This window comes from Enhydra lutris, unplaced genomic scaffold, assembly GCF_002288905.1.
Source record: "Enhydra lutris kenyoni isolate GAN:26980312 unplaced genomic scaffold, ASM228890v2 scaffoldscaffold7, whole genome shotgun sequence".
Lineage (NCBI taxonomy): Eukaryota > Metazoa > Chordata > Mammalia > Carnivora > Mustelidae > Enhydra > Enhydra lutris.
In genome coordinates this window covers 10,364,523-10,380,395 of record NW_019154091.1, presented here as the reverse complement: position 1 = coordinate 10,380,395, position 15,873 = coordinate 10,364,523, and the positions used below count along the sequence as shown (strand labels likewise).

General features: G+C 39.3%; 1 protein-coding gene across 1 annotated transcript in view; it reads left to right on the top strand.

The window, feature by feature from the left end:
* Positions 1 to 3,091: 3,091 nt before the first annotated feature.
* Positions 3,092 to 15,873, top strand: part of LOC111142178 (mitochondrial ribosomal protein L42) — a 33,436-nt gene continuing 20,654 nt past the window's right edge. Inside the window, exons 1-4 of the mRNA XM_022495185.1 lie at positions 3,092 to 3,150; positions 4,743 to 4,906; positions 11,252 to 11,315; positions 13,170 to 13,254. Coding sequence (XP_022350893.1) covers positions 4,837 to 4,906; positions 11,252 to 11,315; positions 13,170 to 13,254 — 219 coding nt within the window. The 5' untranslated portion in view covers positions 3,092 to 3,150; positions 4,743 to 4,836. The remainder of the gene's footprint in view (positions 3,151 to 4,742; positions 4,907 to 11,251; positions 11,316 to 13,169; positions 13,255 to 15,873) is intronic.

Below are 15,873 nucleotides of genomic sequence, written 5' to 3'. Positions count from 1 at the left end.
AGTGACTTTATTCTGTGAAGTTAGGGAAGAAAAAAGGCCATCCCTTCTCAGCTGAAACCATTTGAAGCCAAAATTTTGTCTGTTTCATCACTTTATTCGCATGAATTTAAACTGCTTTTACGTAGGCCAGTGTAAGTTATTGCTGCCATTTCCTGTTTGTATTGGGGGGAATTATAGTTTTAAACTTGAGGGCATCAAATTTCTTTACAACATGCCTCTCTTAGCTACTCTAACCCCATGGTCTCTTGGTTTTCATAGTGCCTCTCTCCTCGCCACCTCTGAGACGTCCTTGCTGGGTGTCCTCTTCCACGCAACCTCTAAATGTTGGAATTCACTGGGCCCACATTCTGGGGCCTTTTTCTTGTTCTTTTTTCCTACAGTCTCTCCGTATATGCACTCAACATTCCCCTGGCTTCAAATCGGCATCTAGCCTACACTCTATTCTTCAGACACATCTGTCCAACCACCTGCCTCCTTTTATATTTTTATTATAGCTCTATTTACATCTCAGAGATATCTCAAACTCAGTAATGCCCAAATGGAATTACTCATCTCTATTCTCACCACCCCCCCAGCCCAGCCTGCTCCTCTTTCAGTCTCCCCTATCTCCTGAACCACACCACCTTCAAGGTAGTCATCAACAACTCCTGAGATGTCTTTCCTCTCTCTCAACTCCCACATCCAATAATCCAGCAGCAGGTTCAGCCATCATTTCTACTTCCAATGTATACCTGGACACTCTGCCCTTCGCTTCCTCTCATGATTGCCATCCTTTACCACATCACCACTCCTCACAAGTAGAGCCGGAGTAACATTTTAAAAACATAAATCTGGAGCACCTGGGGTGGCTCAGTTGGTTACGTATCTGTCTCAGCTCAGGTCATGATCTAGGATCCTGGGATCAAGCCCCATGTCAGGCCTCCCTGCTCAGCAGGGAGTGTGCTTCTCCCTCTCTCTCTGCCCCTCCCCCTGACTCTCTCTCTCTCTCAAATAAATAGATAAAAGCTTTAAAAATTAAAATATAAAAATAAATACAAACATAAATCATATCATGTTTCTTTTTTGGTGGTAGAACATTTCAGTGACTCCATACTGCATTTAGCATAACATCGATGCATATGGCCTCTGTTCTGATTCCATGTGGTCACTACACGGCCTATATGCCCAACATGACCTGGCTCTTACTCTCCTCATCTCCTGTCATTCTCCTCCACACCATATTCCAGCAGAGGATAAGCTCTTTCTACCCCCTTTAGACTTCTAAGTTATTCTCTTTGCCTAGAGCCAAACCATGGTTGGTTTCTTTTCTCATCTCAGCTTTGTCATTTTTTTTTCCTGGTCCCATGAAGTGAGTCTTCCTGTTGGTCAGTGGTCCCCACGCAGCTCTCAGCCATCAAGATGTGTCCTCTGGAGTCATTGTTGATCCAGTCCTCTTCTGCATTGCATAACAAATGTTTAACAAGTCCAGTTGATTGTTCATTCAAGTCTGTTTCTCCTCTCTGTCTCTTCCTACAACATAGTTCAGAGAGACATTACAAGACAGCTTTGAAGGATGGACAAGATTAGAAAGGACAGACATGGGTCCTAAGATTAGTAGCAGAACAAGCTTGGTATTCTGTAGAAGTAAGGCAAGACACCAAAGCAGCTCACATTTATTTTTCTTTACTGTGAACTTATATCACGTCCACTTATTTTCAATATTAACCACTCAGGATTATGGCCTTAAGTTTTTATTTTTGTTTTTTAAGTAGGTTCCAAGCCCAGCGTGGAACTTAAAACAGGGCTTGAACTCACGACCCTGAGATCAAGACTTGAGCTAAAAATCAAGAGTCAGACACTTAACCAACTGAGCCACTCAGATCACATGGCCCTTGACTTTCAAGGAGTTTATTGTCCCCCTTGAATACATGATAAAAGTTATGAATTCTTTTCAGAAAAATGTAGATATGTACTGATTTTTGCAAATCATTTAGGAAAGGAATTCCAGGCTAAACTGCTGCTTCAGCAGTCAATCATCTATTGTTTTGGATATCTGCAGGGTTATTGTTTCATTCATTCAACAAATATTAGAGGCCTACAATGGGGCCAAATGCAGTCCTACATGTTGGGTTTATGCAGAGTATAGAACAGGATAGGTACTTGTTCCTGTCTTCATTGAGCTTGCATTCCAGCATAAGAACAGACATTAAGCAAGGAAACAAATGATAATAGAATGTTGCATAATGGTAAATGTTATGAAGAAAAATAAAGGAGAGCAATGGGTTAAGAGCAGATGAAGTTATTTTTCTTTCTTTCTTTCCTTTTTTTTTTTTTTTTTTTAAGATTTTATTTATTTGACAGAGACACAGTGAGAGAGGGAACACAAGCAGGGGAGGTGGGAGAGGGAGAAGCAGGCTTCCTGCCAAGCAGGGAGCACATTGCAGGACTCCATCCAGAAGCCCCTGGGATCATGATCCAGGCTCAAGGCAGATGCCTAACAGCTGAGGCACCCACTGATATGGTCCTCTCCGAGATGTTATCGGAGCAAAACCTGTATGAAATAAGGCAGTTGTCATGAAAAGAGGTGAGAGAAAAGCATTGCTGGCAATAAGAACCGGAAGTGCAAAGGCCCAGGGGCTTTCTCTCCTCACAAAACAAAAGGCAATGTGCAGGATTTTGCACATTTTCTTCCTCTCCTAATGAATAGCCAGTATAATTCTAAGAACACAGTTTTGGGCTTTCAGGTGGAAGGGCCTCCCCACTTCCCTGTGTCAAAAGTCAAATCCAACCCCACAGGCCTTCAGTGCTTCTCTGAAGTTACTTCTTCCCCCCCCCCCCACCCCCGGAACCCTTAGCTTACCCACCAAGGGTCGGCCTTAAGCTCCTCTAATAATTTGTATAAAGTTTTTAAAAAGATAGTGCTTGTTACTTTCTAAGGATGTGTGCGTGGGGCAGTGACTTTGTGTTCTTTTTGAGGTAAGGTTGAAGCAAACAGCTACAACTAAACACAGAACAAATTTAGTGAATCCCGCCCTCACGATTCCACCCGGAGCTCTTCCCGCGGAGACTACATTTCCCAGAGTGCCCCGCGGGCCAGGGAGGCGCGTGAGACGGTGTCTTCTAGGACCCGGATTGAGGTAAAATGGCGGGCTCGTGGTGAGCGGCTGTCAGGTAACTGTTGCCCTCTCTTTCTCCGGTCAAGGAGTCTCTAGAAGCTAGGCAGGTCCAGAATCCTTACGGGGAGATGTCGATGTCTCCTACCTGTCGTCCCTGGCTGGGTAGAGCCCCTAGTTTCAACATTCTGGGTTCGTCCTGCAGAAGGGTTGGCGTATGGCCTTGCCCCTCCTGTGGGGCTCCCCTCGTGCCTGGGCTGATCGCTTGGGGACCTCTCCAATCCAGGTCTTTCGGTTCTGTCCCTGGGTGCTAGTCCCGACGCGCATGGTAGCGTGTTCCTCAAACCGCGGATGCTTTGAGGCTCTCCGCAGCTTTTGCTTCGGGGTTGAATTATGGGCCAAGGAATTTACTGTCTGAATTTCTATTCCTGGAGTAAGTAATCTGACCTTCCAGCTGCCGTGATTGAGGGGACCTAAGGTCCCCCCAGATATTTTGTTCCTTGGTTCGTGGTCAGAAGCTATGAGTTTGCGTTCCACCTATGCAACCTATAAAGCAGTGGTATGGTGGGCAGTAAATCGCTTGACCTCTCTGAGCCTCAGGTTCTCAGTATATAAAATGGAGATGCCTACTTCACAGACTTGTGAAAGAGCATATAATGTATAGGGCAGCGAGGTTATAACCTGTAAAAACCACGCTGTATGAACTCAGGGAAGTAGTGCAAATGTACTGACGGTGCAAGGAATCGCGCTGCATAATTTAGTCTAATAAGTAAGACTGCGAGGCCTATGTCCCAATTCCATTTTATCACTGTTGCGAGAAGGGAATGAAAAATCATCGAGGCGGATTAAAAACAAAGGATGTAGCAATGTTTATAAGTCATTTACTGACAAAAACCATGGAGGTTATGGTTGTTTTCCCCATTTTACCGTGAAGAAACAAAGGGTCGTTTAATTAATGACTTGCCCGAAGTTTCCCAGCTTATAAGTGACTGACTGTAAAATTCTTGGAAGCAAATCATTTAAATTTTGTACTTCATTTTTTTCATGAATGAAATAAAGATACCTGTCATGATCAGTAGAGTAAAATGAAATGGTAGTGAAAGCACATTGCAAAGTTAAAAAACCTTATACATATATAAGAGGGTGAAATTTTACTTGGGACTTTAGTGTTTATATGTGTTCCTCTAAATCGGTGTTTAATAGGTAAAGGATAGACCTTGTTTAATATTTAATTTAATTAGAAACAATCCTACTTCAAGTGATGTAATAAGATCTTGTGTATGGTACCTGAGAGGGTATATACAGACACTTTAGCATTATGAAGGAGGGTGCTTAGTGTAGCATGTGTGAGTGACTGTTTCTAAGCAGAATTACACATTTCCTGAGTGCTCATTAAGTGGAAAGAACTACACTAGGTGCTGAGAAGTTTTCATTTGAGAAAAATAGTAATGGACATAGTTCCAGGGCTTTAGGTCTTATATTTTGGTGTTGTTTTTTGTCATATATCACATGGAAATGGGAAGTTGTTTAGAAGTTTTTCTTGTGACTGTAGTTCTAGCTAGCAATTCCTCTTGTTCTGGTAGCATTCAATATATTGTATCATTTTAACTTATCATAGGTGGTACTAATTTTTTTTTATCTTTTATACAGGAATGAAAATAGAAATACCTTGAAGAAGATTTTAAAATCGGTTTCTCTTCAGATCATCTTCTCTCATACCACCCGATAAGGATCTTGATATATCATGGCGTTAGCAGCAGTAAAATGGGTGATATCAAACAGAACTCTCTGGAAACATTTATTTCCAATTCAAAGTGAGCTTTTTTTCAATGTTTGAAATTTTTCAAATATAGAAACCCATGTTCACTGTAGAAAATTTATAGTATTTAGTTGTTAGGCAAAAAAAAAAAAAAAAAGTGTTTAGTTATTTTATAAGCCTCTTAATGGGAGTGTTTGCAATGATGGGAAAGGGGAGAAAGTCTAAATGGCTCTCAAAAGGGGACGGATAAGTTTTTGGCACATCTTTTTTTTTTTTTAAATTTTTTAATTATTATTATTATTTTTTATTTATCTGACAGAGAGAGAGAGATCACAAGTAGGCAGAGAGGCAGGCAGAGAGAGGAGGAAGCAGGCTCACCGCTGAGCAGAGAGCCCGATGCGGGGCTCGATCCCAGGACCCTGAGATCATGACCTGAGCCGAAGGCAGAGGCTTAACCCACTGAGCCACCCAGGCGCCCCTTGGCACATCTTTATATCAAACAGCTGTCATCAACATGAAAAGATCTCTAAATAGAAGGGGGGAAAGTGTGTCACAGAACAGTATTTATTGTATGATCCCATTTGTGCATTTAAAAGATGATCTACCGGGGCACCTGGGTGGCTCAGTGGGTTAAAGCCTGTGCTTTCGGCTCAGGTCATGATCTCAGGGTCCTGGGATCGAGCCACTCATTGAGCCCCGCATCGGGCTCTCTGCTCCGCAGGGAGCCTGCTTCATCTTCTCTCTCTGCCTGCCTCTCTGCCTTGTTGTGATTTCTCTCTGTCAAATAAATAAAATATTAAAAAAAAAAAAAAAAGACCTACCATATACATATGTGTGTGTGTGTGTGTGTGTGTGTGTGTGTGTGTATATATATATACACACATATATTTATATACAGAGTAAAAGGTTTGGACCAAAAAGGTTTTCCGTATATACCACTAGTGGGATTTAGCTGAGGGCAAGTGAGGGATTGACAAAGAGGAACTTTCTGAATCACTTTACATTCATTATGTTTTCACATACCGCTTTTTTAGTAGTCCTTAATATTAGCAAGTAAAGGGCAAATTTACAATTCCATCTTACAAAAATCATTGCTAATATTTAGGATTTAAGTTTGTATTTTCTTTGTCCTTAGCCATTTAAAAATATGTATGTATGCTTATATTTAACATAAAAAATTTTATATTTAATAGTATATAAAATATTTATAATTTATAGGGGCATCTGGGTGGCTCAGTTAGTTAGCAGAGTGTGCAACTCTCAGTCCCAGGGTCATGAGTTCAAGCCCTGTGTTGGGCATGGCACCTAGTTTTAAAAAAAAAGAAAAAAATTTTTTTAAAGATTTTATTTATTTATGACAGAGAGAGAGAGATATCACAAGTAGGCAGAGAGGCAGGCAGAGAGGGAGAGGGGGAAGCAAGCTCCCTGCCAAGCAGAGAGCCCGATAACGGGGCTGGATCCCAGGACCCTGAGATCATGACCTGAGCTGAAGGCAGAGGCTTAACCCACTGAGCTACCCAGGTGCCCCCCAAAAATAAATTTATAATTTATGTAATATATAATATGTACTTTTCTGAAGAAATGTGCATGGTCTAATATTTTCTTCAAAGCCTAGGGATACATGTTTGATAGTCAAAACATTGACCCATATAAATAAATAGACTATTAAAATCTTATTTCCCAACCAGTCTTGCTTTCACTCTCCCTTTCCTCTGTGAACTCTCTTCTTCCATATCTAAAGCAGGTATGGTTAGAGTGTAATAATCGGTTTGCTTTTTCTTTAGTTGCACGAGCCAACTTTTTTTTACACATCTCTGGCTGACCTTAATCTCTTCCTTCATGTTTCCTATTTATTGCCATTTGTAATTGAATGTTTATTGAATTAGGGAAAAGAGTTGAAAACTGAGGTAAAAGGTTTAAGTATAATTAATCAAGTGAATTAAGGAGGAAATTGTTATGAGACTAGATATAAACTAAAATCAGGGGGTCCTTGGGTGGCTCAGTTGGTTAAGCGTCTGACTTTATTTCTTTTTTTTTAAGATTTTATTTATTTGAGAGAGAAAGTGAGAGACAGAACACAAATGGAGGGGGAGGGGCAGAGGAAGAGGGAGAAGTAGACTACCCACTGAGTAGGGAACCCAGTAGCTGGCTCTGTGTGGGGCTGGTCTGGGATTGTGACCTGAGCCTAAGGCAGACACTTCACCTGCTGAGCCACCCACGCACCCCTTTGGCTCAGGGTATCAGGGTTGTGAGACGGAGCCCCGCATTGGGCTCTGTGGAGTGTGGAGGCTCCTTACGATTCTCTTTCTCCCTCTCCCCTCCTTTCTCTCTCTCTCTTTCTCTCTCTCCCCATCGCTTAAAAAACAAAAATGAGAACAAAACAAAACAGTAGTCAGTTCTTGATCATTTAGGAGTATTTTTGTTGTTGAGAATTGGGAGAGAGACTTCCACTTGTCCTCCGCTTGGCTCTGACTAGAACCCAACCTCACGGCTGATGATAAATCAGACCTAATCATTTTTTCCTAGTTTATGTAGCAATTAGCCATCACTGAGGTCAATCTGAAAACCAGTTAATCTGCCCCAGGATAAGTGAAAATTATCTATGTATACTTTACCGACTAGATTATAAATTTGTAATGTTTATTTTGGTTTCCTTAGTACCTCTCATACATGGTAGATGATAAATGTTTGTGAACTGATTGGAATGGACTGGTGTTATCAAAATATCTAGTTAACTACGAATTAATTTAGGCTACCCCAGAAAATTACTGCATTATTACTTAGTCATCCTAATATTCAGTGACTGCCTAACTTCTTGTATCCTGAAGCCCCTTGTTCTCCACAAGTCCTATCATTACTATTATTGAAGGTAAAGTAGAATTACTGTTACTGATACCTCATATGAAAAGGAAGAACAGTAAGATTAGAGGCAAAGCAAAAGGGAGAAAGTTCAGTGAGCAGAAATAAAAAGGCCTCTCATATGCCAAAAGGAACATTTAAAACCTTCCAAAATATGCAATCAACAATGGGAATGTAGGGAATATTTTACATGTTTTTAAGCATACTAAGTCATTTGATCTTTACAACTTTGAATTTTGCAACATTGAATAATACTACATGGTAGGTGTTTTATGAAGATGAAGGAACTTAAATTCTCTGACCCCTCAGAAACTTACCCAAGGTTGTATATCTGGTAGATGAGAGCTGTGATCGAAACTTGGGTCTTCCCATCTTATTTAGTTGAATACACTTTGTGCTGTATATTCTTTCCTGTAGTAACTTAAAATATTGAGTATTTGAAGGTTAAGTGGGGCTGTCAGGTTTGTTTTTTTTTTTAAGATTTTATTTATTTATTTGACAGAGAGAGAGAAAGACAGTGAGAGAGGGAACACAAGCAGGGGAAGCGGAAGAGGGGAAGCGGAAGAGGGGAAGCGGAAGGCTTCCCGCAGAGCAGGGAGCCCCATGTGGTGCTCCATCCCAGAACCCTGGGATCATGACCTGAGCTGAAGGCAGATGCTTTACTGAGCCACCCAGGCACCCCAGGACTGTCAGTTTTTATAGATCTTATCAAAAAGCAGTTAAACGTGTGTACATAAAAAGAATAGCCTGTAAGTTATGGAGAGCTGACTCATTGAAGTTCTTTTTGATAAATTGAGTTGACTGATGTTAACTTTGGCATTCTTTTTTTAAAAAGGTTTACTTATTTGTTAGAGAGCGAGAGAGCATGCTCTCATGTGTGGGGAGGGGCAGAGGGAGAGGGAGAGAGAGAATCCCAAGCAGACTCCCCACTGAGCACATAGCCTGATGTTGGGCTCAATCTCAGGACCCTGAGATCATGACCTGAGCTGAAATCAAAAGTCAGACGCTTAACAGTCTGAGTCACCCAGGTGCCCCAAATTCTAATTATATATTTAAAAACCCTGATATTTATCATATTTAGAGTTTTTCTCTTGATAAAGTGTCAGATGAATATCTCTAATTATGTACTAATTGTGAACGAGTTAGCGTTTTAGAGGCAGTTCAGCAGTTGCTTCTCTGTTAGTAACCACTGTAAGGGAGAGAGTCATGATCAAGGTGTGGTTCCTGGCCTTAAGGAATTTATCTACACTTGTAGGCGAAACAGACGTTTATGGAAAAAAGAAACAACTGAATATGACATAGAATGTTACGTATGTGATGAAGGTACAAACAAATATCTGTGTAAGTACAGGGTAGAAATTTAACAGTTTCTTACTGAACTGAAATACTGTTGTCTTGAGTTTTCTCTCCTACCTATTTTAAAAACACTTAATTCTATCTGTCCTGCCTCTGCCACCCAACCCAACCCTGTTTCTTTCAGTGAATGTGTATCACCTAGCTGGTTTATATTCAGAGACTACAAACTTCTTTTAGTATTAATTCATACCTAATTGAGAAGATTCCCAACAGTGTGAAGAAAATAAGTGTAAATGATGTTTACGTCATCCTCTGACTTGTCATGCTGAATGCTTCTCTCTGTATTAGCACAGATCATTGAAAATCAAATCTTTTGAGAGATGAGGTTAAATTTCTAATTCTTTGTATTTTATTATATTACATCAATAGAATTTTGGGATTGACATTTTGCTGAGCAGTCTTTTGTGATAAAAGTGAGTTTTGTTAAGGCACTTTTTATGCTTTGGAGTAAGAATTTATGTTAGACCTTTATATGCAGTCCTGGGGAAGGGAGGAGTATACAAAGATGGAAAATATATCTTATTTACACATCTTTGATACATATAAATAACTGAAGCAGGAAAGAAAAAGACCACAAGGAAGGTATAGCAATGTGGTATGAGGCATAGGTTTTGGGACATGTGCAGCAGACTACTCTTTTCTCTGTGGTGGGAGTTGTGGGGAAGGAAAGGGAAAAAGGACTTCATGAAAGAGTAGCATTAGACTTTGAAGGATGAGTGGTGTTTAAACAAAATGGAGATTGCATTCCATACCATGGAGCAAGAGGCTCAGTTGAGAGAAGTTGATCCTTGGCTTTAGCCGGCACATACAATAGCTCACCCTTATCCACAGAGGTTACATTCCAGGACCCCCAGTGAATGCCTGACACTGTGGATAGTACTGAACCCTATATATACTATGTTTTTTCCTATACATACATACCTGTGATAAACTTAAATTTACTGATTAGGCACAATAGAGATTAACAACCATAATTAATAACAAAAAAGGACAATTCTCACAATGTACTGTAATAAAAATTATGTGAATGTGGTCTTTCTCAAAATACCTTATTGTCCTGTACTCACCCTTCTTCTTGTGATAATGTGAGATAAAATGTCTATGTGATAAGATGAAGCAAGGTGAATGACGTAGCATTGTGGTATAGTTTGGTTACTGCTGACCTGACACTGTGTCAGGAGGAGGCTCATCTGCTTCTGGACTGCGGTTGACCTTGGGTAACTGAGACTGCAGAAAGCAAAAACACGGATGGGGGGAGGACTCCTCTATTCAGAACCATTTTTAACTGTCCTGAGCTACATTTACATTTTTTTCTTTGTATTTAAAGGAGCACTGTTTCTCTGAACATAGGAGAAACTTAAAGTAATTATGGCTCTTGAATTTGCAGGTATTCTTAAAAAGGAAAATATGCTTTGAAATGTGAGCATTTTGATTAAGAAAAGTTAAATTTGAACAGTTTATTTTGTATTTCATCACTTACCATTCTCCCTTTGTGAACTGTGCACCTGGTCTCACAAAAGCTTTTATTTATTTATTTATTTTTACAAGTTTTTAGAATACCTAAATACTTCCTGTATTCCTCTGATCCTTAGCACTTGTAAATTCCTGGAAGGAACATTGTACTCACCCCTACCAACTCCTGCTTATCCCTCCATCCTTCAGAGCACCTTAGACATCATCTTTTTTTTTTTTTTTAAGATTTTATTTATTTATTTGACAGACAGAGATCACAAGTAGGCAGAGAGACAGGCAGAGAGAGAGGGGGGGAAGCAGGCTCCCCGCCGAGCAGAGAGCCCGATGTGGGGCTCTATCCCAGGACCCTGGGATCATGACCTGAGCCGAAGGCAGAGGCTTTAACCCGCTGAGCCACCCAGGTGCCCCACCTTAGACATCATCTTCACTGGAAAGGTGTTCTTAAACCTGCACAGTCCTATTTTGTAACCTGTGTGCCCTCTCCCAGTGCCTACCCTTCCTAACAGGGCTTGTCGTTTATTTTGGAATTGTTTGTTTACTTGTCTCTCACCAGATTTTCACCCTTTCTGAGAGCAGGGACTAGATCTTGTTGAATCCCTGGTCTCTATACGGCCCTGTTTCCTAGTAAACGCAGTAAATATTGGTTGAGTGAATATATGAGAACATATGCTCAAATTAACTAAATCCATTTTACTGCTTGGGGTTTTTGCAGACGGAGCTTTATATTGTGTTTGTCATAAATCTACATATTCTCCTCTACCAGATGACTATAATTGGTATGTATTTAAATTCAATTGGAAAAATAACAGTCTGTTAGTTGTATCTGAAATGATTTAATTTTATTTCTTGTTTTTGGTATCTTCTGCTTTCTTTTCTGATTATTCTTTAATTTTGTATTTAAAAATCATTTCAATGGCCTTATTTACACAGTATCTGGGCTCATAAATGTTTTAAATAAAAATCATTACCATTGTGTTTCAGTGAATCCTTAATTTGTTGTTAAGACAGACATGCTGTTAGAAATGTTGTCTTTTATCCCAAAGCGTTCTTTAGCTTTTTAGAAAAGTTAATTCGTTTTTATAGTTTTTTCTCTTGGGGTTTCTATCTTTTAGCTTAAGCAGTTATTTATCTCATCTTTTGTTTGATGGTGAATAACCCTAAATTACAAATAATTTGATTCAGTCACAATTTATTTGGTACTTATTCAATTCTAGTCACTATATTAAGAACTAGGCATAATATATGAATAAGATGTTCTTTTCTTCTCTGTAGTACAGTCTGATGTACAGAAACTGCAGCATACTTTCTTAAGCTATGATGTTTTTATTGCAATTTTAGTAAAAATATATTTTCTTCCCTCTTGACACTAGTTTTAATTTGAATTTTAGGTGTTTATTTAGTAAGTACTAAGATAGCAATGAAATTAGACTAGGTAATAGGTAACACTTTTTTAAACCTAAAAAGATTGAGTCTTAGAAGTGTTTTTTGTATCATGTAAAACTCCATTCTTCATCAAAAATCACTTGATAGATTAAATGTTCATTATAGCTGTGTTATGCTATTTGATCTTAAAATCATGGTGAAACAACCTAATACCGTGTCCTTTGTTAGCGAAAATATGCTGTAGTAATTGCAGATCTAGTTCAAATCTGGTTAGTATTGAAACCCTAGAAGCTTAAATTTATAGACATCTAGAGAACGTTGTTGTAAGGTTAATGAAAACTGAAAGTTGTGCTCCTTAGAATGTATATGGATTTAAGTATAATTGTAATTGCTAGGATCTTTGAAATACAGTCTCAGTCAGTTGGTACCTGAATGAGATCCAGCCAGAGTATTCCTTGAAAAAATATTTAGAGGAGTATTGCTCAAAATGTGATTTTCTGAGGGATATTAATGGAGGGAAGGGATAGTGTTCAGTAATTCTCAAATTTATTTGACTAAAGAACTCTTTCTACGGGAGGCTGCTTATAGCTGTACTGTTCCACCAAAGGCACTTGGAGAAGGCACTTGATCTAGAAAAAGGGCTCAGCTGCAGTCTTTATGATTGGAAGATTATGTACTTTGCTGATGTTTAATTCTAATAATTCAACAAAGTAATATACTTCTTACAGCTTTTTGAAAGTAGTCTTTATTTTTTAAGATTTTATTTATTAGAGAGAGCATGAGCAGGGTGGGAGGCAGAGGGAGAGGGAGAAGCAGCCTCCCAGCTGAGCAGGGAGCACAAGGTGGGGCTCAGTCCCAGGACCCCAAGATCAGGACCTGAGTTGAAGGCAGACGCTTAACCAACTTAAGCCACGGAGGTGCCATGAGGGTAGTTTTTAGATAAGGAAAAAAAGGTCTAATAATACTGATGAGTAAGCTTGAAGATCCCTTCCAAAGATCTGGGTAGTCTAAAAACAAATAGGTAAAATAGTGGCTTAAGCAATAACGGTTTGTTGTGGTAGTTAAGCTGACGTATTTTGTGGGATGGTCTGAGTTGTCCCCTATGATACGGGTACCAGGTCTGCCAGTCCAGTGCCATAGCATATGTTCTTCAGGGACTTATGATTAATTAATTTTATCTCTAAGAAAATCATTCTGCCTTGAATACAATATAACTCTGTTTCTAAAACATTCTTTTTTTTTTTTAGCAAAGTAGAGCTTGCTTTGACATCTGATGGCAGGACAATAGTGTGCTACCACCCTTCTGTGGACATTCCTTATGAACATACACAAGTATGTATAAGAAAATCTCTTGTAATTTATAATTTGCTGTTAGAAATATTCACATTTTCTTAACCGTATCCAAAGAGCATGGAATTGTTTGCTTTCCTTTATTTGGATTAGATCTTTTTTGTTTTGTTTTTATTTTACTATTTCAGTTTTTCTCCTATCTTTTTCGTCTTCTTTCTTTAAATAAAGACTTTTTCAGTACACAGAGTGAACCATTTAAACACAGTTATGGCATCAGTTTTTTGGTCTAAAATCTGATAGATGATTTTTGACTAGTACAGATTTACAAAACATACTGTCCCATACTACCTTATATTTTAAACTAATAAATCATGAAAAAATTGTATTTTGGCATGCTGTTTTATACCTTTTATATTGTATTGGTTCTGATAATCCTTTCAGTGTTTGGTGAATTTCTTTTTTTTTTTTTCCCCCAGTTTTTTCCAACATGGGCATATATTTTAAGGACTAGTTTAATTTTTTCCATATTTCTTCAGAAGCCAAGCATGAGATAGAGGAAGTTTTGGTTTTGTTTTCAGTACAATTTATTTTAGCTTGACCCAAGTCTTTTTCTTATTTTATATTTGAAATGCTTCCTTCTATGTTTTTAAGCCATAGTTTACTATATTTGGTAATGTTTGATTTGCTCTTTGAGGAGAAAATAATTAGATAATTCAAATCATCACATGATGCATCTAGTGGTAGCTATTTTTAAAAATCATCATTAGGGCCAGAATAGTGGTAGATTTGAGAAAAGAGCTTAATTTTATTTTGCTAGTTTTTATTCCCTTTTTAACTTCATCATTTTGTCTGCCTACTTTGTATTCTAGCCACATATCATAGGCAATAATTCAGTACCTCTTTAGTTCCATTTCTTGGGGCAGTGTGTAGAAAATAAGCATAAATCACTGACTTTTGGCTTGTAAATACTCCAGCTCGTGCTATATTGTGTCCTCCTCCACTGTTATTTTGTATTATATTTCTGGTTACATGGCTTATCTCTCTTTTAGTGGTTATACCAAGGCCACAATAACAAAGTCATTTCTCAGCTTCCAGACTTTCATCCATGTATAGTTTTTTACATTCCTGAATCTGACACTCTTCCTATCCTTCCTTCCTGTCTAAACTTTCTACTTTACTTTTAGCACTCACTATCATCATTAAAATCTCTCATCACATTAACTTCCAGAATTTTGCCTTCATCTCTGTCTCTGACAGAAACCTTATTGGACCCTGGGGCCATTACTTCCCCAGCAGGTTTTTAAGTAGTTGATGTTTCTTCCCTATTCCCTTTTGCTACTAGACCTAGAGGGGAAGTAGGGATCCCTCTAGCTCCTTGTTGTCATATGCAAACCATTTTTCCTCCTCCCTAACAATTTTCTGGCTTTGTAGTTTGTATCATTAAACTATACCATCTGCTCCTTTTTTTTTTTTTTTTTTAAGATTTTATTTATTTATTTGACAGAGAGATCACAAGTAGGCAGAGAGGTGGGCAGAAGGGTAGGGGGAGCAGGCTCCCTGCTGAGCAGAGAGCCCAATTCGAGGCTCCATTCCAGGACCCTGAGATCATGACCTGAGCCAAAGGCAGAGGCTTAACCCACTGAGCCAACCAGGTGCCCCTGCTCCGTTTTTTTTATTGCTGTTACCTACCATCCTTCAGTTCACTTCTCCTCCCCCAATCCTTCCACTCTTCCTCAGAGATTGTAGATGTACCATCACTCCCTCCGATACTGTTTCCATCCTAATTCTTTGTTATTGCAGTAAATGGAGATAATTTAATGCCCTGACCTCTCACTTCATCTTTTTCCCTGCTTTAGTCCCCACTCCCACTGCTTTACTCTAGAGATGTTCTAGTCGCAAATACCTGCTCCTCCTTCCTGCCAGTCTAGATTTCAAGAATTCCACTAGCTTCCTACCAGCTCCCCCAGTCTCCTAGCTCCAAGAATTCTTCATCTCCATACTGATACCTGCATCCATTGATCAAAGCACTTTTTCTTAGCCCTCATGCATCTCACACATTCTCACTTCTCTCCTTGCCTGGCATAGATTCCATGGTCCATCATTGTAATCACTCCCTTGCCTACATGTCCAGTTCCCTGGTTCCTTTTTTTCCATTGCACTCCCATTGTAGCAGTTGTCTCCTTTCCCATGTCATCAGTATTCCTTCCTCCTTCCCTTTTATTCTCTCTCTCTCTCTCTCTCTCTCTCTCTCTTTCTCTCTCGTCTGGAAGATCGCTCCTATCACTTTACATGTCGTCATTCCACTGCTAACCACACTGGCCTCCCTGCTGTTCTTCAGGTACATTAGGTAGGCTCCTACCTCCGGGCTTAATGTAGTACCCCTGTGGCTGGACTCCTTCCAAGCTATTGTCTTTTCCCAATAGCTTGTATCATTTCTGGCACAATAGATACTTTCTTGTATTTCTATCTCCCATCACTAAAATGCAGGCTCCATGAGGGCGCCTCTGTGTTGTTCTCTGGTATATCCTTAGCATCTGGAATAACACCTGTACTTGGTAAATGTACACTAAATATTTGTTGATTAAATGAATAACTTTGTTCCTCTTTTCTTCATGCTTATGGGTTTTCTGTTTTAGGGCTAAGAGACATTCACATGGGGAG